The sequence below is a fragment of the Hyaena hyaena genome, unplaced genomic scaffold, assembly GCF_003009895.1.
Source record: "Hyaena hyaena isolate Hyena2069 unplaced genomic scaffold, ASM300989v1 scaffold_44, whole genome shotgun sequence".
Classification (NCBI taxonomy): Eukaryota; Metazoa; Chordata; class Mammalia; order Carnivora; family Hyaenidae; genus Hyaena; species Hyaena hyaena.
Window position 1 is genome coordinate 4,210,207 of NW_024080676.1, and position 24,397 is coordinate 4,234,603.

A 24,397-nucleotide genomic window follows, 5' to 3' on the forward strand; every position below is an offset into this window, starting at 1 on the left:
TGCCAATCAAATTCAATAAATGGTAGTTATGGCTATGAACATAGTATGTCCCCAGTAAAAACTGTCGGCATGGAAATGAAACCTTGCACTTGATACATTTGTGACTTCAAAGGAAAGTCAAGTAAATAGTCCTGGCACTGCGAACACTGTTTAGACTCATTTCTGTAGACCATGCCCCAAACAGGCCCTCATGCTATTCTACTCATTTGACACACATAATCACCCCCAAACTGTGGGGAGCCCCTCAGTGAGTCACTGTCCTGCAAATTGTGAAATACAGAATTAAGAACACAGAATTAAGTTTCTGGAGAGGTGTAGGCTCACCTCTGTATGGAAATAGAGAGCAAGACTAGATTGTCTTTATTGTTCCTTTTGAGGTCACAGCCACACAAGAGAGGCTGAGAGTCTCAGCTGTGACTCGTGAAGATGAAGGAAAATCAGAAGAGGGTGGAGTCAGGAAAGGCAGGGGCCTCCAAGACAAGAGAAGCAATATTGGGGCACGAAATAAGGCCAAGGCAAGGATGAGACTATACTCAGAGAAGGACCCAGAAGTCAATGATCAAGGAGGATCTGGGGGTCTAAAACCAGATGAGCAAATAAACTGGGCCTATCTCCCTTAGATAGACAGAGGCTCAGAAAGAGAGACAGGCCATTGGCACAAGGTGGGTCCTCACAGGTGGCCTCCCTGAAGCATCAAGTGCAGAGCTTCATTGTGGTCTTTGCTAAGGACAGAACCAAGGCTGACAGTTCACCTGGACCTGACAGTGGGCGAGGCAGCTGGGAGCTGCCTTGGAGGCAAGGTGCCTCCAAAGTGCCTTGGAGGTGGGGGAAAGGGATCAGCATTAACCTCTGGCAGATTCACTCTTTAAATGTCTCTGTAAATTTTCTGAGGGTGGACCACAGTGTTTTACATACATTATTTCCTTTTATCCTGAAAACAACCCTATGAGTAGAACGGGTATTACCTTCCTGCTGTACCTTAGGATGCTAAGAGAGAGAGTATACATGATCTGTCCATGTCACCCACTGTGGCTGACAAGTGTTGGTTCAGGAACGTGGACCCAGGTCTATGTGGCTCCAGGGCCCGGCTCCACACACAATGGCCCCACCAGAAAAGGGGCACATGAGCCCCTGCTAGAGACGAAATATAGCCATGTCTCTAGTGAAAAGGCAGCCCTAGGACCTCACAGTCCATTTCCATTCATGGGGCCATCCCGCCTTGACCTTACCACATATTCATCGATGAACTGCCGTAGGTCCCTGAAGCCATGTTTCTCAGCAATGGTGTTGGGGTAGTGGCCGTGCTTGTTTGCCACACTGTATGCCTGTAGAGCTCCCGGGCAGGTGAGCAACAAGGCAGTGAGGTTCTTCAGTCCATACTTTGCAGCAAAATGCAACAAAGTGGGCAGCTCTTCTTCCCTCTGGTCTGAACAATTGTTAAGGAAAACAATGGACACGTGAAAATAAAGCTGCGGGCACCCTTATTCATAGACACAGAGCTGGCAAGACTACCATGGCATCCAGCAGGCACTCAATCAATACTTCTTGGCTGACTGACCTAACATCTGACAGCTTCCTTTGAGGTACCACTGAAGATTATATGCCCTTAGATGGCAGAAGAAACAGATTAATTTGCAAATCTAATAATATCCTGCCTTCTTTCTCTAAAAGGATCAAAGAATCCTGAAAAATAATACGAATTCAAAATATGCTGATTTTCTAAAGGCTTAAGTAGCAGCCACAAAGTACAACAGGGATCAGGTTTTGACTTTCTCTGCAAATTTCACAGCGCTTTAACACAATTGTTTTGTCCTGATTAAAACAGAGAAGTCCAACTTCTTAGCTTTCACTCCAAATTTCATAAAGTATGCCACGTAATCCTAGGTATGTTAATTAGCCTTTCCATGGCCCTTAGTTTAGAACGAGGAGATATTCCCAAACTATCTCAAAAGGGCTGGAAGGATTAGTAAGATGGTATTCAGTGAGCTCCTTGTTTAGGACAGGTTTTGAATGTTGGTATTGATACACCTGAGCTGCAGGATGTCCATTAACCTCCTGATTCATGGGAAACAAAGTACTCCTGGGGGTCACTGGATCCCTATGACCCCCTTCACTAATATCCGGACACAGCAAGTTAAACTCTACCAAGAAAACAGACATGTTTGTGTTGTGGAGTTGGGGACAACTCTTTCTTTTGTTTGTTTTCATAAAAATTGATTTTTAAAAAACTTTTTAAATATTTATTTTTGAGAGGGAGAGACACACAGAGCGTGAGCAGGGGCAGGGCAAGGGCAAGGAGAGAGGATACACAAAATCCAAAGCAGGCTCCAGGCTCTATGCTGACAGCACAGGATTGATGCAGGAGGAGCTGCAGGGCTTGAACTCACAAACTGTGAGATCATGACCTGAGCCAAAGTCAGACACTCAACCGACTGAGCCATCCAGGTGCCCCATAAAAATTGATTTCTAAACCCAACAGTGATAGATAGATAGATAGATAGATAGACAGACAGACAAACATATTCTTTTCTGTACACACACACACACACACACACACGCATATATCTTTTTAATAAGACAAACCCGGCTTCCTATTCACTAGGATATGATCCTTGGGATGAAGGGACTATAAATGTCCCTGGACCCCACAATGGCAGGCTATACTCCTTCCTGAGTGAGAAACTCTACAACTCTCTCATGAGTTGCCACTGGCAGCCTTTGGATACGGTTCACTCTAAAATTCAAGATGAGACCCCCAGAGATGCATGTCATATCATGCTACCCAACTATCATATCAATTGCATCCTGTTTTGGTTTCTTCGTGGGTGTTTTTTGGGTGTGTTTTTGTTTTGTTTTGTTTTCTGCTGAAACAAAACAAATTCTCCCAGGAATGTACTCTGTGCTATATGTAAATACAAATCTCCGGGACTTAGATGTGACTGACATGATAAAATGCAATGTAAATAAACTTTACCAGCACAAAAAAAAAAAAAAAAAGAGAGAGAGAGAGAGAAAATTGAGAATATTAACACTGCGGAATGCAAGAACATTCCACAGTAGAAAAATGGGGAGAGGCAACAAGAGAATGCCCCCAGGAGAAGGACAGAAGGGTAAAAGAACCTCATCCTTGTGATTCTCTTGGCTACGGAGGGTGGGACATGGCTAGAGGGTAACCAGGTTCTACTGTGCCACATCAAGGAAGAGTGGTGTCCACAAGAGTGCCCTATCAGGCCCCCTGCCCAGCTGGCTGGGGACCACCCCCACACATGTGGTTCATGTGACACATGCACACGAGACTGCTCCTCCCTCACTGAACAAATGTTCTGAGCCTCCAATTAGCCACCCAGGCACTGCCTCTGCCCTCCCTGGGCTGACAGCCAGGCAGAGAAGACAGACATAGGTGAGAAACCAGCATAGAGGACAGCTGACATGCCCAGGGAGTCCCCGGCAAGTAGACAGAACCTGCAAAAGTTCGGGAAGGTCTTCCTGAGGAAGTGCTACCTAAGCTGCTGCCAGGGAGTGAAGAGAGGGTTGCTAGGTGAACGGCAACCAATGAGAAGAAGAAACTGTATTCCCATGAGTCAAGTTTTGGCAAGAGGCAGGGTGGAATTTTCACTAGGTGAAAGAAGCTCATATATTCTGTAGAGCAGAGCCAGGAGATGGAGTGGAGAGAGATGAGGCCAGAAATGCAGGAAGAACCCCTTGGGAAGTGCTTGCAAACACGTTAAGGAGTTTGATCTTGATCTCGAAGGCCTATGGGGACCACAAAGGGTTTTTAGCAAAGGGTGGAGGCATGCAGAGCAGCCAGCCAGTGAAGGAATCATCTTCCAAGGACAAGCTGCAGAGCGGAAGCCAGTGAGGTTCGAGAGCGGGAGCCAGCGAGGTACGAGTACAGGCTGACTGGACGCTGGAGCCAACAGAGTGGAGCCAATCCACGGCCGAGTTCCTGAGGTTTGACCTTTAGACTTACTTGTCATCATATCTTCCTCTTCCAGTTGGTTAATTCCAAAGAGGTGCAGCCCACTCGCAGGGATATTGTTCTTCAGGGACTCAGTAAGCAGTTTATCAAGGGTCTCTGTGTTGTAGGGCACAATTTTAAAGGCCTGAACACAAAAGGGAAGAAGGTCAGACTTTAACTCTGGCTATTTCCCATAGGTTCAAAGCTAAAGAACCACAAGCAGAAACTACACACCCAGGGGCGCCTGGGTGGCTCAGTTGGTTAAGCATCTGACTTCAGCTCAGGTCACAATCTCATGGTTCATGAATTTGAGCCCCACGTTGGGCTCTGTGCTAACAGCTCAGAACTTGGAGTCTGCTTTGGGTTTTGTGTGTATGTCTCTCTCTGCCCCTCCCCTGCTCATGGTCTGTCTGTCTGTCTCTCTCTCTCTCTCTCAAAAATACATAAAAATATTTTTAAAAAAAATGTTTAATTAAAAAATAAAAAGGAACTACATGTCTAGGAAACTCAGGTTTCCTCTTGGCATCCTTACCTGACACATAAACTCCACAGGATTCGCAGCATTGGATAATAAATTCCCAATTTCCTCCATGTCAGTATAATAGCTGATGACAGTTTCGCACACCACTAACTCCCCGGAATAGATCTTTAGAGAAACATTCCCAGATGAAAGATCTGAAGAGAAGGAAAAAACAAAACAAAACAAAAAAACACCATGAATAAACCCAGGAAGAACAAGGATCCAGGGGGAAAGTGTTTGTGGATTCACCTTAATGGTAGAGAAATTAACTGGAAGCTAGAAGAAAGATGTTGGAGATAAGGTGGAGGGTAGAGAAGTGAGAGGAAGGGTAGACGTAGGGAGTGAGCAGACCAGCACTTGGGAGGCGTCTGACTCAGGAATTGTCCTCATTGGGTCTGCAATTGAGGTTTTGGAAGATTTACATCTGTTTTGTTCACCACAGTAGGCCCAGTACCGTGATAAACAGGAAGAGGAGATAAGTTTGAAGCACTTTGTACAAAGGTCAGCGGTTGGCACAAGGTGGGATAGATCCTAGCAGGTAGAACCCTGCCTCCACGACACTGGGCCAAGAGAATTGATTCACTTGCTCTGTTGCTATCATTACTACATGCTCCCTCCTCTGCACCACAGGAAGGGGTTTTGCGGGGGAAAGAAAAAATTAAAAATACACCAACCACAAAGATTCGATTCACAAAAGAGGAAATGCAACAAGTGCAGAATGTGGAAAATACTCAGCCTCTCTAATAATCAAAGAAATGCAAATTAAAACAATGGGCTACTCTTTGAAAAAACATCACATTAGCAAAGATATTTAAAATGATAGTGCCTAGGGTTGGTGATGGCATAGCAAACTTGAGAGGAGAAATATTTCAGAGAGCAATTAAACCCTATTTTTCAGGATCCTTAAAAATGCCCATCATTTCAGGGATTCCAACTTGAGGAAATAAAAATCTTAAATGCATACATAAAGATGCTCAATACATCATAATTTAAAGAATAAGAAGACAATAAGAAATCAGAAATTATATAATACAGAACAATGAGAAAATGAAAAAAGATGATACTTCTTTTCAATGGAGTATTATGCAGCTTTAAACAATATGGATTATAAGATGTAGGTCCAACACAAGGAACTGGCTTTAGAAGTTATGATACATCTATACAATGGTCACCTTGCAACCATTAAGCATCATGTTATAAAAGAATATTTATTAACATGGGGAAATACTCATAGGTATTTTCCAGGTAATGAAAGTGGCCTATGAGACTATTCGAAGCTATGTACACAGATTCAGAAAAATACAGAAATCACTAATTTTCTTTGGGGTGGGCAAATGGGCAATTTTCTTTTTTTAAAAAAAAATTCAAATATTTACAGCAAAACATAACAAATTGCAATGCTGAGTATGGAAATTTAGTGCCTCTAATATACATATATATATATTATTTATATAATATATATTTTACATATTTTTTAATATTTATATTTATAAATATATATATATATATATATATATATTTACAGATAGTTTATTGTCAAGTTGGTTTCCATATAACACCTGGTGCTCATCCCCACAACTGCCCTCCTCCATGCCCACCTCCCCCCTCTCCCCCTACACCCTGAGTCCTCAGTTTGTTCTCAGCATTCAAGAGTCTCTCATGGTTTGCCTCTCTCCCTCTCTCCCACCATTTCTCCCCTTCTTCTCCCCCATGGTCCTCCGTTAAGTTCCTCCTAATCCTCCTATACGTGCAAACATATGATATTTGTCCTTCTCTGCCTGACTTATTTCGCTCAGCATAACACCCTCAAGGTCCATCCATGTTGCTACACATGGCCAGATTTCATTGTTTCTCATTGCCATGTAGCATTCCATCGTATAGATAAACCACATCTTCTTGATCCATTCATCCGTTGATGGACACTTAGGCTCTTTCCATGTTTTAGCTATTGTTGAGAGTGCTGCTCTGGACATTAGGGTACATGTGCTCCTATGCATCAGCACTCCTGTATCCCTTGGGTAAATTCCTAGCAGTGCTATTGCTGGGTCCTAGGGGAGTTCTATTGTTAATTTTTTGAGGAACCTCCACACTGTTTTCCAGAGGGGCTGTACCAGTTTACATTCCTACCAACAGTGTAGGAGGGTGCCAAATGGGCAATTTTCTATTTACTTTCCTTCATGGTGGCTGTACTCTTCAACTTTTTGGTATTGAGCACATTATTTTTGTAACAGAAAAAGTATATTATAAAATGGTAAGTTACAAAGTCCATGTGATAGCACAGGGTAAAAAGATGCTAAGAGAATAAATATAAGATTATATGAAGAAAAACAGAGTATTGAAAACAACTCTGTTTTTCAAAATTGTGAACAAAAGCCAAAAGACAGTGTAGTGGTTGGATAAATTTTTTCCTACTTTCCTCTAGTTTCAAAAAATTGTAATAATGTTAATCTCATAAGGATAAAAATTTTAGTATATCTATTTCCCCCCATCATACATGTATGTTTCTGCAGCTTCCTTTTCCTTTAAACAGAACATGACAACCAAATCCGAATGTTGGCTGTCACTTTTCTCAGATGCTGAATAAAGACAGGACAAGTAAAAGAAAGCAAGAGGGGCCTCTTCCTGAACAGGTTGCCTAATTTCCGGAGGTAGATGGGGCTACTTACTGGGGGCCTTCACGGAAATGGTGTACTCATTCTCCAGCTTGGCTTCCACCCTTAATGAGGGAGAATCCTCAGGAGAAAATTCCGCTTCTGTCGTCACCCTCTCATCCAACTTACATCTCACGATGACGTAGACAGTGGTTTCCGCCTGGAACAGGAGATAAGTCAGTGTCCCCTCTCCCTCCTGGGAGCCCTATTAAGGTGCTGGGCAGAGGGTCTCCTGGCTCCCTGACCCCCAGCTCTATCTAGAGACACCGTCCCAGAGCAGGGTGGGGTCTGCTATCCGGCACTGGGCACAACTGCCGAGGGTCCCATTTATAAACCTTTACAGCGATTTGATGGAGTAATTTTACATCTGTTGAACCTAATGTAATAATTTTAAAAACCTGGGGCTTGTATTTCATACATCTTTTTATTTCATTTTTATAGCATTTCTTTTCTATTGTGTTTTATTGTGTTTTTATTGTGTATTAGTCCATGGCAGAATTGGAAAATTTGAAAAACAAAATAAAAAGGATCTTCACAGATAGTTTGAGAAGCACTTTCTGAGAGTAGGCTGGCTACTCAATGTGAAGCTGGTAGACTAACAGCACTGGGAGTTGGTTAGAAATGTAGAATCCCAGGCCTCGCCTGGATCCACTGAACCATCAAAGTCTGAATTTTGCCAAGACTCCCCGAGTGACTCACATGCACCTTACAACATGAGAGGCACCAGCCAGGAGAAGCCCTCTTGGCTTCTGCTCTTTATACTGTTCTTGACTGGGCAAAAATATACCTTATCCCAAGGCACGAAGCAACCTGTAATAGCTGTTTTACTGCTTTAAGATCTCTTGCCAGGCCAGCCACATACGACTATATTGTTTTACTGTGCTAGTTAGGTGGGCGATGGGCTTCTCAAGACTTGAACTGGTAAGGACAGATCCTCCAAAGAGCAGGAGAGAAAGAAGGGATTTCCAGTCATTGCTAATCGCCAAGTGTTCATCCTAAGATTCTATTATAAAGTCCTTTGGGGCACCTGGGTGGCTCAATAGGTTAAGTGTCCAACTTCGGCTCAGGTCATGATCTCAGTTTGTGGCTTTGAGCCCCGCATCAGGCTCTGTGCTGACAGCTCAGAACCTGGAGCTTGCTTCAGATTCTGTGTCTTCCCCTCTCTCTGCCCCTTCCCCACTCGCACTCCGTATCTCTCAAAAATAAACATTTATATTTATATTAAATAAACATTAAATAAAATTTTTTAAAAAATAAGATAAAGCCCTCATAGTAGCCCTTCATGACGAAGGCCACTATTTACAACAGGTGAGGGAGAGGCCTGTCCTGGCTTCTGGAGGCTGCTGAGGCTGAATGTGGATGTTTGTGGTTGGCCCGGCTCTGGCTGCAGCCACGACCCACCTGCCCCTTCTCCCAAGAAACGTAGGGAGTCAGAGAGAATGAGTGTGTCTTCTCTATTGACAGTCAGGACCCAACCCCAGCACAGGCACCCCAGGATCCAGAGACCCAGAACAGGCCACAAGGAGAATCCTGGAAACCAGGATGGCAGAAGGAACAAAAGTCTGGAGAATCAGGGAGGTATGTGAAGGGCACTGTTCTTCAGTTCCAAATGCCCTCACCCATAGGCAACCACTAGCCTGGTCTCAGGACAAGACCACAGGTCTCAGGACAAGAGGAGTGTGGGGAAGACAGGAGGGCATATGGACAGCCTAGACGCGGGGATCCTCACAAGAGCTGGCCAACACGGAGGAAGCATGAAGTGGGCTGAGAACAAAGAAAAGTGAGTGGTGGGAGCAGTGGACTGGGAGATACATGCCCCATCTAATGGGCTGTTAGGCCTGGCCGCTCACCTCAGGCCTGGTATTACCAGATTCTGATTTGAAGGAAGTTGGGAACAGATTCTTGTGCCTAAGTTTTAAAATACTATGCAATCTAAACCAAACATGTCTACGAGTTCAATCTTACCCAAAGCAGCAGTTTGCAATCTCCATAGAGGGAGTCCTTGCCCAATGCCTTGTGGCCTCTGGCTGCACGGAAAACCACCCAAAGGTGCAAGGAAGCTACACTTCCACTTCCCTCTTGTCTCTAGGAGACCACATTGGCAAACTTAGCAAAGGGCTTGTATCCACTGGGAACTATTTTGCTGCTCTGAACTACTATCACATATTTTTCATCAGGAAACAAAAAATAATGAAGAACTACCAATACAATGGTAGGATTCAAAGGACAACGGACTATCCATTGGGCCATCACATTCAAGTCACCTGTTAACACACGTCCCACCCTGAAAACGTTAGTCACATTATGCTTTGGCATTTATCTTATCCCTTCAGCAATCAGTATTGGCAAGTTTCAGCCAGCAAGCTTCAAGGAACTCATGTGGGGCATAGCAGTGGTCCGGTGATGAAGAAGCAAGGTTTCAAAATGTCCCCCATCTCCCTCCTTCCAGCATGAGGCTGGCAGGAACAGACCCAAGCCTCTACCTCCAGGGCTGGTGTGTCTGGTAATGTTCTTGTCTGCCTCATGCTGTATGGTTTTGATCTATGAACTCAGTCTTAGATTGATGACATGTACATTCCTGAGCTCATTTCCGTTGGACCTAAAGGAGTGAGGTATGCTGTAGGCCCAGGTCCTGAGGTTCCCAGGGTTGCTAATCTACAGAGGAATCACCAAGGGAAGGCTGGGATCCCACTGAAGTGCAACAGGGAAATCTCATTCCTTTTACTATAACAAATGCATCCACTGAAAATGCCGCGTTCTGACATTGATCCACAGGCCCTGGGAGCACCTACCCCACAGCGAATGCGGTCCGGCTGCACCACCATCAGGTTCCCGGGTGAAGTCTGCGGCGCCGGGCTCTGCTGCTTCAAGTAGGAAGGGACTTTCTCGTCCTCAGTCTCTGTGTCAGTGACTGAGTCACAGCCAGAATCTACGGAACAAAGGACACCGCTGAATGGGAACACAAGGAAGGAGAACTATCGGGTATGAAAGCCCCAAACATTACCAAATAGGAAATGGCTCTGAATGTCAAATAAATACAAGCTGAAAGAAGTGACTCAGGAAGTCATGAAAGAGGACCTAATGGGCAAAGCCAAATTATCCGGTAAGCCACAAGGGTAGGGTGACAGCAAGAGGAGGATTATGGAGAAGAAGGCCAAAACATCTGAAACAGGCTGCTGCCCAAGGCTGGCAAGTCTAGTCTCAACCAGTGGGCTTCTGGAAGCTTTACCTCCAGACTTCCTGCATTGCTGGCTCTAGTGGCTATAAGGAAAAGAGGCCCCTTCTCCCCAGGTGGGGTCAAGCATCAGCTGTCCATTTAAAGGCCATCTTCTGAACGTCAAGTAAAACCTGTGCTGTCCAGGAAGCCATTATTCCTCAGGGTCATGACTAGCCAATGTACCCACTCTGGAGCAACAGTAATGAGCATTCATTTTCAACAAATCTCCGGTCAAGGTAACTGGGGTCCAGATCAGTACCACAGGCAACACCTCTACTGTTCACACATTCAAGCAGGTGAGGGGGGTGTCCAGGTGTGTGAGGCATGGCACAGAGTGAGATGATGCTGAGATGGTGTAAGTGGAACCTACCAGAGCTCTAAGGAACTCTTAACCAGAATCCATCAATTGATAGGCTGTGTGCAAGATTCTGATTCTGTGTGTGTGTGTGTGTGTGTGTGTGTGTGTGTGTGCACGTGCGCACATGCACGCATGCACTTATACTCTCTGGAGATAGTCCAAAGCTTTCATGAGATCCCAAAGAGGGACAAAATGGTTAAGAATGGGTAGGAGGTGGGGCTCCTGGGTGGCTCAGTCAGTTGAGTGTCTGACTTCAGCTCAGGTCATGATCTCATTTGTGGGTTCGAGTCTCATATCAGGCTCTGTGCTGATGGCTCAGAGCCTGAAGCCTGCTTTGGATTCTGTGTCTCCGTCTCTCTCTCTGCTCCTCTCCTGCTCATGCTCAGTCTCTTGCTCTCAAAATAAATAAACGTTAAAAAAAATTAGGGGCACGTGGGTAGCTCAGTCGGTTAAGTGTCCGACTTCAGGTATGATCTCATGGTTCGTGGGTTCGAGCCCCACATTGGGTTCTGTGCTGACAGCTCAGAGCCTAGAGCTTGTTTCAGATTCTGTGTCTCCCTTTCTCTCTGCCCCCCCTCCCCATTCGTGCTCTTTCTCTATCTCAAATATAAATTAAAAAAAATTTTTTTTAATTAAAAAAAAAAAAGAATGGTTAGGAGAAGGAAGGCTCATATAGTCCCTTTCTTGGACCATCTCTTCTCACTCCTAAATCACTTACAGAGCCAGCCAAACATGTCAGGCGCTGAGAGGACAAGAAGATGAATGAGATACCAATCCTGCCTGTGGAGAGCCCACGGTCTAAAAGAGCAGGTATAGTAAGAGGTAAGGGTTATCTTGGCTAATCCCTTCAGGCTGAGCTCCCAGGGGAGGAGGTGGCCTCCTACAGAGCTCATGGCAATCAGTGCTAGTAGAATGTTGGGCTGGTACATCAGGCCACTGATATGTCCCACAGAAAGCTCTACCCACGGGCTTGCATGCTAGACCTCAGGTCATACAAGGGGAGAGGCTATGCTCCCATGATGATGAAGCCTGAGGTGGGGGAGCTGGGTTAGGGAGCTTAGCACCATCACATCCTATTGCTGTAACTGTGGGGCAAGGAACTCCGGGACTCCCTCAGGCTGGGCCAAGGGCTGAGGCTTCCCAGATAGGCAGCGTAAAAACCACACAGCCTTGGACAGCAGTCTCATCCTAGAGCCTGACATCTGTGCTGACAGATGCCTACGCACAGCCCCAGACTATGATGGGCATTGAGGCATATTCCTGCTGCTCTTTGCCTCTCTGTGATTTCTCCCAAGACTCACTACTCACTATTCCACAAGGTGTGCTGGAGGCAGCCAGGTCTCTGACCTTGCTTGCACAACAGGAATCCTAGCAGAATTTAGTGCTAACCGATGAGGCAAAGGATTCTGAGAGTTCCAAGGAGGATGATGCTATTTTTCACTAGCCATCAGAGCCATCAATCTTCTGTACCTCTATTTTCCTTGCCAATCCTACTGATGTCCTTCTCAGTGCTAATTACCCTCTGCAAGGCTAACTGAAGTAACGTCCCTGCCTCCCTGCTCTCCAAGACACATTAACTGAGGATGCCATTTTCTCCGCTAGATCTGCTCTTCCTGATAGCCTTCTGTCCTTGATTGGTTACGTCTAGAACAGCCAGGACCCAGCCCCATGAACAGGGCTGTACAAGCCACCCAAGCAACTCTCAGCCACCAAAGGAGCCTGTGAAGGAAAGAGTCAAAAAGATCAGTGATGATCAACATTCTTCTGCGTAATTATATAATATCACATCAAGCTTCAGTATTTTATTATTAGATTCCTGGACTATCCCATTTTTTTTTTTTCATTTCTGAGGTTCTTTCTGGAAAAGAAAATAACTTCATTGAGTTAAAACATTCAATAAGTTATTTTTATTAGTCTTTTTTAATGTATTTTTTTAATTTTTTTTTAAATGTTTTATTTATTTCTAGGAGAGAGAGAGAAAGCGTGAGCAGGGGAGGGTCAGAGAGAGAGGGAGTCGCAGACTGAAACAGGCTCCAGGCTCCGAGCTGGCAGTCAGCACAGAGCCCGACGCGGGGACCGAACCCACGAACCGCAAGATCATGACGTAAGCGAAAGTCGGACGCTTAACCGACTAAGCCACCCAGGCGCCCCTAATGTACATTTATTTTTGAGAGAGAGAGCACAAGGAGGGGAAGGGCAGAGAGAGGGGGAGACACAGAATCAGAAGCAGGCTCTAGGCTCTGAGCTGTCACCACAGAGCCAGACACGGGGCTCAAACTCATGAATGATGAGATCATGATGTGAGCTGAAGTTGGACACTTAACCAACTGAGCCACCCAGGTGCCCCTCCAATCAGTTACTTTAAACTGCAAGAAGCTCCCCAGAATTGTTTAGATGCTACCCTGGGTGGCTGAGTCCCAGGCACCAACTTTTGCCAGTTCTTAATTCTAATTTACAATAGAGGTACAAGCTCCTTGGGACAGACCCATTGTACAGTCTAGCAATGCTTCAAGAAAGAAAAACTTGTCATTTCTGCCAAATCACTGATCTATTATTAGTCAGCTAGCCAAAGAGTCAAAGCTCTAGTAAATAATATTAAGGAAACAGCAGAGAAAATATAAATAGGCAATAAGAAAGCCAGGATAATAAAAGATGTACAGAATTTTAGAAACATGCTGATGGGAAAATTCTATGCTGAGAATTTTTTACATTTCAATACAATTTTTATAGAAAAATATTAATTACCAAAATGGTCTCAAAATAAGTAGAAAATCTGACTAAATCAAGAATCATAGGTTACATAGGTTTTATGTCGCTTACTAAAGTTTAAGAAACAATATAGTCCTATTTTAACCTACATTTACAAAAAATTAAATACAATGGATAACCCAAAATCAAGCTTCATTCTCATAAAAACTTAGTATGTGTTAAAGAAAGGATTAAAGGGGTGCCTGGGTGGCTCAGCTGGTTAAGTATCCGACTTCAGCTCAGGTCATGATCTCACGGTTTGTGGGTTCAAGCTCCACATCAGGCTCTGTGCTGAACGCTTGCTCAGAGCCTGGAGCCTGCTTCGGATTCTGTGTCTCCTTCTCTCTCTGCCCCTCCCCACTCATGATCTGTCTTCCTCTGTCTCTCAAAAATAAATAAATGTACAAAATTTTTAAAAAAACAAAGCATTAAAAATCAGTATAAAGAAAATGGTTGATGAAAAGGATGACTCAGGAAATGGTGCTGGAAAAATTTAGCTATTTGGGGTGGGGGTGGGGAAATGGAGGGACTATTCAGATGCTTCCTAATTCTCACATACCCTAAAATAAAGTTTATTTGGATTATAGACTCAAGTGAACAATAAAACAGATTTTAAAAATTAAAAAGATGAAAATATGGGTGAAAATTTAACACTAGCTTGGGAAAAGATTTGTTCATCTTAAACAACAAAAGGAATACAATCTAAACAAGCAATAGGATTGGTATGAATTTAAAACTTTGGTAAACAAAATTTTAAAAACCTAAAATCTAAATCATACTGATTTGGTGGGATTAGTCATAATAGTCAAAATTGGAAACAACCCAATTGTCCTTCAACTGATGAATGGATAGACAAAATATGGTATATTATTGAGTCATAAAAAGGAATAAAATGTTGAACATTGAAAACATTATGCTGAGTGAGAGAAGCCAGCCACGAAAGACCACATATTATTTGATTCCAAATATATGATATATCCATAAGAGGCAAATCTATAGAAACAAAAAGTAGATTAGTGGTTGCCTAGGCTGGGGTGTTTGGTTGGGGCTAGGGAGTTGGGGGATCATAGTTAAAGGGTATGTAGTTCCTTTTTTGAAGTAATGAAAATATTCTAGAATTAATTGTGGTGATAATTGTGTGCAAAAGTCCAAAGAAAGCCTCACTGAATTGTACACTTTATTTTTTTTTTAAATGTTTTTTATTTATTTCTGAGAGAGAGAGACAGCGTGAGCAGGGGAGGGTCAGAGAGAGAGAGAGGGAGATACAGAATCTGAAACAGGCTCCAAGCTCTGAGCTGGCTGTCAGCACAGAGCCTGACATGGGGGCTCAAACCCACTGACCTTGAGGTCATGACCTGAGCCGAAGTCGGCCGCTTAACTGACTGAGCCACCCAGGCACCCCTGAAGTGGCTGTCTTGTATGTTATGTGAATTACATCTCAATAGAGTGGTTACTGAAAAATCCAATGGCAAGTAACAAACTGGTTTAAAATTAGAAATAAGTAAGCCAAGGGGCTAATCTCCTTAAAATATGAAGAGATCACAGAAATGTCTTTTAAAATACCCAATAAGTAGATAATTCACCAAGGAAGAAATACAAATTACTTCCCCATCTAAAAAAAATAAAACATCATTCATTATCACTAATCATTATGAAAATGTAAATAAAAATAACATACTGCTATTCTACCTTTTCAAGTTAGGAAACTTTTGAAGGTGAGGTAATATAGGTACTCACTCTCATTTGATGCTGAGAGAAGTATAAACTGGGAAGGCCATTCTAGAAAGGCATGTGTCCATATGCAGAGAAAGACAAAGGTTTTATTTGTTTGTTTTGTTTTGTTTTGTTTTTGAGAGAGAGAGCATGAGCAGGGGAGGGGTAGAGGGAGAAAGAGCGAATCCCAAGCAGGCTCCACACTCAGCACAGAGCCCAACACAGAGCTCAATCTCATAACCAGGAGATCATGACCTGAGCCAAAATCAAGAATCAGACTCTCAATTGACTGAGCCACCTGAAAGAGAAAGTCTTTAAAACGTTCATACCTTTGTCCACATAATTCTACTATAAATCACTCTTAAGGGAAAATAAATGTTCAACATGTAGATAAAGATAATGAACAAAGATGTCTGCTAAATCACCCTTCGCATCAGTGAAAAGCGGAAAACAACCTAACTGATGAAAGAATATTTAAAAATATTATTTTTAAAAGAAGTTTAGGTAGAAGCTTATGACATTATGTTAAGCAAAAAGGATATAAAATCGTATATCTTATAGTGTAGGATACCAACTATATAAAGAAAAATGCATTTAAAAGGTCAGAAGAAAATCTGTGCTTGGGTTGTACATGGCCCCTCTTCCTTCCCTCCCTCTTTTCCCCCCTCCTTCCTGCCTCCCCAACCTTCCATGTGTTTTCCTATTTTACACAATGAGAAAACACTTGGATAATAGGCATTGGGTGAAGAGAAAAGGAGCAACTGACACTTTTATCATCGTGTCACCAGCTTGGCATCAATGAGATTGACCCTAACAGTGCCGCACTTGGCAGACACTCCCCAGCGTTCAGATGGGCCATATAAGCAATTCCTTCCAGGAAGTCTATTCACTTAGTCACCTGAAATGAATTCACTCCCGGCAGCTAATTCATTTCAGGAAGTCAGGCAGGATGCCATTCATTCTGCTGGCTGATTCTGGAGGCGCTGATTGACAGCACTACCGCTTGCATTTCTTCCAGCCACATCTGCCTCTTCCATAGAGTCCTGCAGACTGGGCCAGCACCCAACCACTCCAGCAAATCCAAAGTTTCCTTTGAAGGAAATGCCAACCTGGACATAAGCACCACTGAACCCACCTAACAGAGTGGCAGCAAGCATTGCCACTTAAGTGTGCAGATCCCTTGTGACCCCTTCCCACCTTGAAGATACCACCTTTTTTTGTTTTTTAACGTTTATTCATTTTTGAGAGACAGAGAAAGCCAGAGCATGAATAGGGGATGGGCAGAGAGAGGGAGACACAGGATCTGAGAGCTCGATGCAGGGCTCAAACCCACAAGCTGTAAGAGCATGACCTGAGCCGAAGTCAGATGCTTAACCAACTGAGCTACCTGGGTGCCCTGATAATACCACCTCTGCTGTCCTGAGACTCAAATAATAAATGTTTGAGTGAAGGCATTCTGAAAACCCCAAGGATCTGCCCAGTGTAAAGTATTATTAAGACACCAATAATACCCTCACTGCTTTAAAATTGAACAATATTTTCTTAGCTTTTACAAGCTCCACAGGAATTCTGAAGAAATTATAGAAAAAAGACTTCTTTTGTGCATCTGGGCCCCCAAAGTCTCATCTATCAAAGGACACACGTGGCAAATACTCCTTGGATTCAGTGGCAGGAAAAGTTTGTCCCTTCAGAAAACTTGCCTGTTTTCTCTTACTAGACCACAAGATCAGGCTAATGTGGTGTATTTCACTTTCTGCCCTTGCTTCCAGATAGTTCGGTCATCATTTTGGTTCTTAACTGCTGTTAACACTCTCACCCAGGTCTGTAGTCTCGCCTCTTTGTCTTCTTTTAAATATTGTTTAATTTTGGAGACTACTCCAAATACTTTGGGGATCTAGGGAGAATGTGAATCAATGTTTCTCAAACTGGCACCTGGCAAAAGTCCTCCCATATAGTCCTTATGAGAATCTGTGCTTGGGCTTTTCATTTAGACGATAATGCCTTTAAAATAAGATGCAAACACATTCCAGGTCATCTAGATGACCATGTTATAATTGGGTCCAGCCATAGGACTGTGGTGCCTGTGTGTATGTGGGTTTGCAATCATTTTGCAGCTAGATCGTGCTATGCTGAATGTCAGGGGCTAATGAGGAAAGAAGAGAGGGGGCAGTGCAATGTGCAAAGGAGTCATTTGTGCCACGTGAAGACCAGAAGGTTTCCCTGTACACTACTTCATATAAAGCAATGTAGCAGGAGATCCAAGTCGCAAAATAACACAAAGGAGCTGCAGCAAGCCCCCACAAGGGAATCAGTGGGCACCACAGCCTCGTGCCATGTTCATGATGCTTCTTCAGTAAACCAGCAGCGTCTGACAAAATGAATACAGTCAGTTTGCCTTTTATTTGTTTCTTACCTATATTTGTATCTTGCCCATGTTTCGCTTTCAGAGTTGGGAAAGAATACTAAGTGTAAGAATACTAAGCCTAGGGGCACCTGGGTGGCTCAGTCGGTTAAGCCTCCGACTTCAGCTCAGGTCATGATCTCATGGATTTTGGGTTTGAGCCCCGCATCGGACTCTGTGCTGACTGCCAGCTCAGAGCCTGGAGTCTGTTTCGGATTCTGTATCTCCCTCTCTCTCTGACCCTCCCCTGCTCACGTTGTATCTCTCTCTCTCAGAAATAAATAAAACATTTAAAAAAATAATAAAAAAAAGAATACTTAGCCTAAGCGTAAGGAATATGTTCACACATAGTTAAACAACATCAGAATAATGTTTTTTCCTCTGTGAAGGAATCTATACGTTATTTGGGTCTATAAAAACTATGAACTTTAGGGGCGCCTGGGTGGTTCTGTCAGTTAAGCATCAGATTCTTGATTTTGGCTCTAATCATGATATCACAGTCATGGGATCAAGCCCCACCACGGACTCCCCACGAGGTGTGGAGCCTGCTTAGGATTCTCTCTCTCTCTCTCTCTCTCTCTCTCTCTCCTTCTCTCTCTGTCCCTCCCCCACTCACACATGCTCACGCAAGCTCTTTCTCTCTCTCAAAATAAACAAACATCTTTAAGCTATGAATTTTAAATGAAATGCATATATGTATGCACCTGGAACCCCATCGCACCACGTGGAACAGCTCATACTAGGTGAGAGGGTTGGTGACAAACTCCTTCCTAGTAATAATAACAATAAAGGTTACCATGTGCTGAATATTGTGGTGACTGCTTAACAGTCTTAATCTCATTTAATACTTACAACAACACTGGGAGATAGGAATCAATATCCTATTCTCATTTTATAGATGGAACACGTGTCTGAAGGACTCAAGTAAGCAAGCAAGCAGGAATTCACCCCCAGGGGTCTGGGCCCCGCCTCCTATGTGGATGGGTCCAAGGCAGGAAGCAGCTGTCACTTGCTATTCCTGGTGTTGGGTAGTGGCCGCAGCTCATGAGACACGATGTGAGCTTTTGCTCACCAATGCCTGGTGACGCTGCCTTGTGCTGGGCCGTGCCGCCTTGGGTTAGGTGTGCTGTGTGTGACCTGCAACTGGGGCCAAGAGGCACATCCTAAGAATGGGGTTTAAGTCCAGAGGTACTGAACAGCAGTGGAACGAGCCAGGGTCCTGCAAGCTCAAGTGGACTCTGACACAAGGCTGCACTCTCTTACTTCCCAGTTATGTTTTCAGACCATGAAGTTGGCTGTCTTTTCCCTGCACGTTGTCTGGCACTCGGTCAGGACTATGGCAGGACCACGCAGGAGGGCCAGAGAATGGTGTTTGGTGATCTTGGAGAGTTCCTTCAGAATACACAAGCTAACTTTTCTTTGTAAGGTCATGCTAAACTTTGGTAAAACTATAAACAACGATCATTCTTAAAAATAACCGCATTTGGGGGTGCCTGGGTAGCTCAGCCAGTTAAGTGTCCAACTTCTGATCTCAGCTCAGGTCATGATGTCACAGTTCGTGAGTTGGAGCCCCATATCAGCCTCTGCACTGATAGCGCAAAGCCTGCTTGGGATTCTGTCTCACCTTCTCTCTGTCCCTCCTCCACTTGTGCTCTCTCTATCTCTCTCTCAAAATAAATAAACTTTAAAAAAAAAAAACCCACACATTTGTTGAGCATTTACTATATGCTGGGAACCAGGCAAAGCCCTTAACATATAAGATTCCATTTTATCCCAACTAAGATATTGATATGATTCTGCCCATTTCACAGATGTGAAAACTAGGGCACAGAAATTTAAGTAAGTTGTCCAAATCATACAAGTGCTTGCTGTATGAAAATGTAACACCCAAATCCATGCTCTCATGCACTTTGACAGCATTTTCCATACTGCGACCCACGTAACCCGGTGTATAGGAGATGATTCCAAAGTGAATAGCAAATATTCGGTGACAATGAACCACATGGTAGACAGCAATCCCCTTTCAATTCTTTCAATCCCACTCCTATCAAGAAGAAGGCTTGGTATGGTAAGAGGATGCCTTTACGATCTCTTCCATGTGCTTTTCTTTTTCTCCCTTGGTACAGTGGTGAGAGTAAGGCCTTAACCCCACAGGCTTCTGTAGGCTCGAGTATCCAGTAGAACTTAATACCGCTGTTTGATTTTTATTGTCTTTATTTTTAAAGTTACCTTTTTTAATATATCAAGAGATACTGGTTTTTCTATTATAGTGGTAAAGTTTCTTCTTTTTTTTTTAATTGATACAGAGAGGGTACAAGTGAGCAAGGGCAGAGAAAGAGAGCAAGAGATATAAGAGAGAGAATCCCATAAAGGGCACAGAGAGAGAGAGACAAACAGGGGAAGAGAGAGACAGGGAGAGAGGGAGAGAGAGAGAAGCGGGGCTCACCCAATGTGGGACTCGAACTCGCAAACCCTGAGATAATGAAATAATGACCTGAGGGGAAGTCAGGTGCTTAACCGATTAAGCCACTGAGATGCCCCACAATCTCTTTCTAAAATAAATTTACTTGGGGGCGGCTGGGTGGCTCAGTCGATTAGGTCTGACTCTTGGTTTAGGCTGGGGTCATGGTCATGAACCCATGGGTTCATGGGTTTGAGCACCGTGACAGGCTCTGAGCTGACAGTATGCAGCCTGCTTGATTCTCTCCCCCTCTCTCTGCCCCTCCTCTACTCATGTTCTCTCTCTTTCTCTCTAAATAAATAAATAAATAAACTAAAAAATAACACTTTTTTAAAAAATAAAATAAATTTACTTAAAAAACATGAAATGACTCAATGACAATATTGGGGTTTTTTTGTGTGTTTTTAAGTAGGCTCTATGTTCAATGTGTGGCTTGAACTCATGACCCTGAGATCGAGTCACATGCTCTACCAATTGCGCTGCCAGGCACCCACAAACTAGTGTTAATAGTACAATGGAAATAGATAGTGGTTGCACAACATTGTGAACATCATTAACATCACTGAATTGTATATTTAAAATTAGTTAAAATGACAAATATATATACATATGGTCACATCTAAAAAATTGATAACATAATATACCCAAGCCAAAAAACCCCATTGAACTTTATACTTTAAATGCGCAAACTGCATGGCATATGAATTATATCTCAAGAAAACTGCTGAAAAAGATAAATCAAAAGCCATGTTGATAATTCTCACGGACCAAAATTTGAGGAAAGGTGAATTATGCTATACTGCTCCCGTTTTGTTAATCTAAATTCTTTAGTAATTTTTAAATAAGGTACAGTGAAGGGAGAAAGAGAGGAAGAAGGCCTGAAGCATGAACATGTTGAATTCTTTATTCCAAGTTTTGAATGAGAAGGAAAAAGAAAGTGGACAAAGAAATGAAGGAGATACATTTCAGCAGAGAATGAAGAGTTTCCCACCGATCTAGCCCCAAATGGCAGGAAACAGAAATGATCATTAGGGCCAGTCCAGTTGGGGTCACTGGGAATGTGTGTGCCTGAGCTGGAACAAAATAGGAAAAGATCATTAGTCATGTCCAAGATTTCTAGTGCAGCTGATAAAAGAGAGTGAAGAAGCTCAAAGATTTCTTGGAAGGATGTAGATGTGAATAGCCCTGCAACCTAGGTAGTAGGGTCCAGGAATGAAAGGGGCCATATTCTCTCTGCATTTGCACCCCAGGTCAGGGACCCAAAATGAACCATCACGCAGATGAGGCAGGAATAGAGAGAGCTGCCTGATGTCTGGAGAAACTTCCAGTGGCTTTTCCACTCAGGATGACATTTCTCAACTATTACGATTTTCACCCATCCTACCTAAGCCACGATGTTGAAACCATAAAACGACTATGTCTGAGAGCCTAACATAAAGCATTCTGAAGCCTGAGCTTCCCAATCACAAGCACCATGTCGGATATGGGTCCTGTTGGGGGCTATACAATGTGTCCTCCACAGACTTGACCTTCAGCTTACAGCTGGACTGGGAAGAGGAGGCTCCACGGGAAAAACATGACAGAACTCTGGAGTCCCTTACCAGCAAGCACCAGCCTGTGTGCTGAGACCATAACCACAACAAAATGAAGTAAGTTAGGTTTTAAGTGTTTAATAAGTGCTGGTGCAGGAAAAATGGAACAGAAGTTTTCCAAGTTGAAAAAAACTTCCTGAAGGATGAAGAAGGCAGGTTAACTTACTTTAATTGACTCAAATACCAGATGGATGCTGAGATGACCCTTCAGTGAAGAAAGTACATTTTTCATTCACATTAATAAAATAATTCATAATTCATTCCTTTACTCCTTCCACATGTAGTCATTGCCTATCAATGAATAATAAATATTCAAAGCCTATTCTAGGACGCCCAAGAAATGTAGGGGTGAGAACATTTCTGTCCTCCTTAGAAGTCGGGGGACCACACAGGTGAGAAACACTGGACAGCTGCTCTCAACCTCCAGAGAAAAATGAGAACAGGAATAACTTAAAAAAAAAAAAAACGCTTTATGATAGCAGAAATTTATCAATAAAATACAGTTTATGGCCACTAGAGGATCCCCAGAGAAATGACAGGCAGGGACTTGAAAGGCACAGAGAAGGCGACATGGGGGCAGGGGGGTCAGGGCGACTTTCCTGGCAGAGGTAAAGGCATGATTAAGGACACAAAGGCTTCACAGCAAATGATGCATTTGAGCTACAGGAAGCACGGTGGGGGCACCTTCTATAAGGGGCGAGAAGGGAAAGGGAATGAGAGGGCCCAGAATGCCATTCAGGGACTTTGGTTGTATATCAAAGACCTATCAGCGAACACTATTCACAGGCCATTCTGTAAAATACAGATTGAAAATATAGTTTCATTTTTCTAAAAGTGGGAGAACTTTGCTAGTTTTTCAAAATGAGTCCAGACACACAAGCAGAGTATGTCAGCTCTTTTGTAAATCTTGGTCAGAATCAAGAAGGGGGGTGGCTGACCACCTATCACACAAACAGTGTGAAGCAAACAGTGCCTCCAAATAAGTAAGATAACATAAACTGGTGGCTAACACACTGTTACCAAGCCAACCTCCTGCTCTATCGCTTTCTCGAGCAAATGAGATGCTATAATTAACCTGATGTCTGAGAGCACACCACAAGCATGGTTCACAAAATGCTCACAAAAATGATTCTTAAGTAGACTAAACATTTCTCCGACCACGTATTTTGTTTCTACGCTCTGAGCTTAGAAAATTGGGGTTATGGTGATTATTGTGTCCTTAGAAAATGCAAAGGGAGACCTCAGGCCTGGCCTCATCCCCAAGTCCCAAATGTGTGCGTCCAAATGAAGGGCCTCTGCTCCCCGCGAGAGCATGTGGGTTCTGGGGCGAGATGAGAGGCTTGCACTGGTGGGACTCAGGTTTTGAGTTTCTACAACCCCCCGCTTCCTGGCAAACATCAAGAGGGCTTATTCAGTTTAGTCATCGCCCATGGGTCTTTCTCCCCATTTGTTCACCCACCTTGGTTAATGGGTACTGAATTTCCTGTCCAATGAACCCCTTTCTCTGAAAAAGCTCCCGACTCAGTGACAAGTATACCCAAGCTGCAAGTCACCAACTCCCCACAAAGTCACACACAGTCATCAGTCCGAATGACAGTAGGAGGGGTCGGAGGAATGCCTTAACCACCACATACCTTACTGGCATTAAAGTCATGGGTGGAGGGAGGTGACGATTATTTAGTGGTGTTAAAGTGAGTTCATTAAAGTGACATCAATCATTGTCCTTGTCGCCTTCATCATCATCAACCTCGCGATGTTAAAAAGGTAAGGCAGAGAGTCCTGTGGACATATCCCCAACTCAGACCTAAAATAAACTCATGGGGGCCACTCTGCCTCCCTGGAAACAAAGAGAAAGGAATAGAAAGGGGGGGCAAGAGTGAGCGCACTCCTCCCACAAGCCCAGGCTGACTTCGTGAGGTGGTCCATGTTGCCAACTTTCCAGCTCACCTGTCCCATCCAACCTGCTTTGCCATCCAGAAGCTCTGTGCCAGCTGCAGATGCCCAAGGCGGCCCGGTTTCGTGACACGCGGGTGGATCTACAGCGCTGGGTAGAGGGTTCTGATCAGGACTTACTGTATATCAATGCCAGTCTTTTCCGGCTCACATAGATAAGGAGTCCTTTTTCCTTCCTGCACCAGGTAATCCCCCTGGCCCCCCTTCAAGTTCAGGATAAGGGTGCTAGGCGGGAGGAGAGGAGGCCTCAGGCCTCTCAGATCTCTATCCAGCCCCCACCCAGTGGCTCTAAATGAACTAGTCAGAGTGTTAGTTTTGTTTCGCTTTAAAGCAAAAGATGCCTGCTCTTTCCTTCCCCTCCCCAACGCACCCTACCTGCTCTTCAGCTAGAATAAAAATAGCCCAACAGCTGAGGCTGCCATGACAACCAAAGTGAGCGTGACAGCAGCGCTCCTGCCCCCCAGACTTGCTGGGCCTCTCCAGCCCTGACCCAAGTTCAACCTTCTGGAAACCTCCCTGAGTACCAGACCCAAACTGCTCCATCCTCATCCAAGAAGCCAAGGGTAATTTGGAGTTCTCGCACGACTTAGTGCCTCAGAAGTTTTTAAATTGTTCTCATTTGTTCCTTTCAGTATCCACAGGTACCTGTGACAGATGTGACTATCTCCACTTTGCAGATGGAAAACAGCACGCGGATGTGAAATGACTCGCCCTAGGTTATGAGCAGCGGGTTTAATGGTAGAACCACATTTAGAACTCAAAGTTCCCAGTTCCTAACCAGTTCTCAGTCTGAAGGAACAACTGATCTCAGGAAATATGACCCCA

The 24,397-nt window shown here is 43.9% G+C and overlaps 1 protein-coding gene across 1 annotated transcript in view; it reads right to left on the reverse strand.

Moving 5' to 3' along the window:
- PIK3AP1 (phosphoinositide-3-kinase adaptor protein 1) overlaps window positions 1-24,397 on the reverse strand; it is a 123,891-nt gene that overhangs the window by 53,588 nt on the left and 45,906 nt on the right. The window contains exons 3-7 of the mRNA XM_039230220.1: window positions 9,922-10,058; window positions 7,145-7,289; window positions 4,491-4,633; window positions 3,971-4,103; window positions 1,230-1,426 (exon numbers count right to left, since the gene is read on the reverse strand). Of these exons, the coding sequence (XP_039086151.1) occupies window positions 1,230-1,426; window positions 3,971-4,103; window positions 4,491-4,633; window positions 7,145-7,289; window positions 9,922-10,058 (755 nt within the window). The remainder of the gene's footprint in view (window positions 1-1,229; window positions 1,427-3,970; window positions 4,104-4,490; window positions 4,634-7,144; window positions 7,290-9,921; window positions 10,059-24,397) is intronic.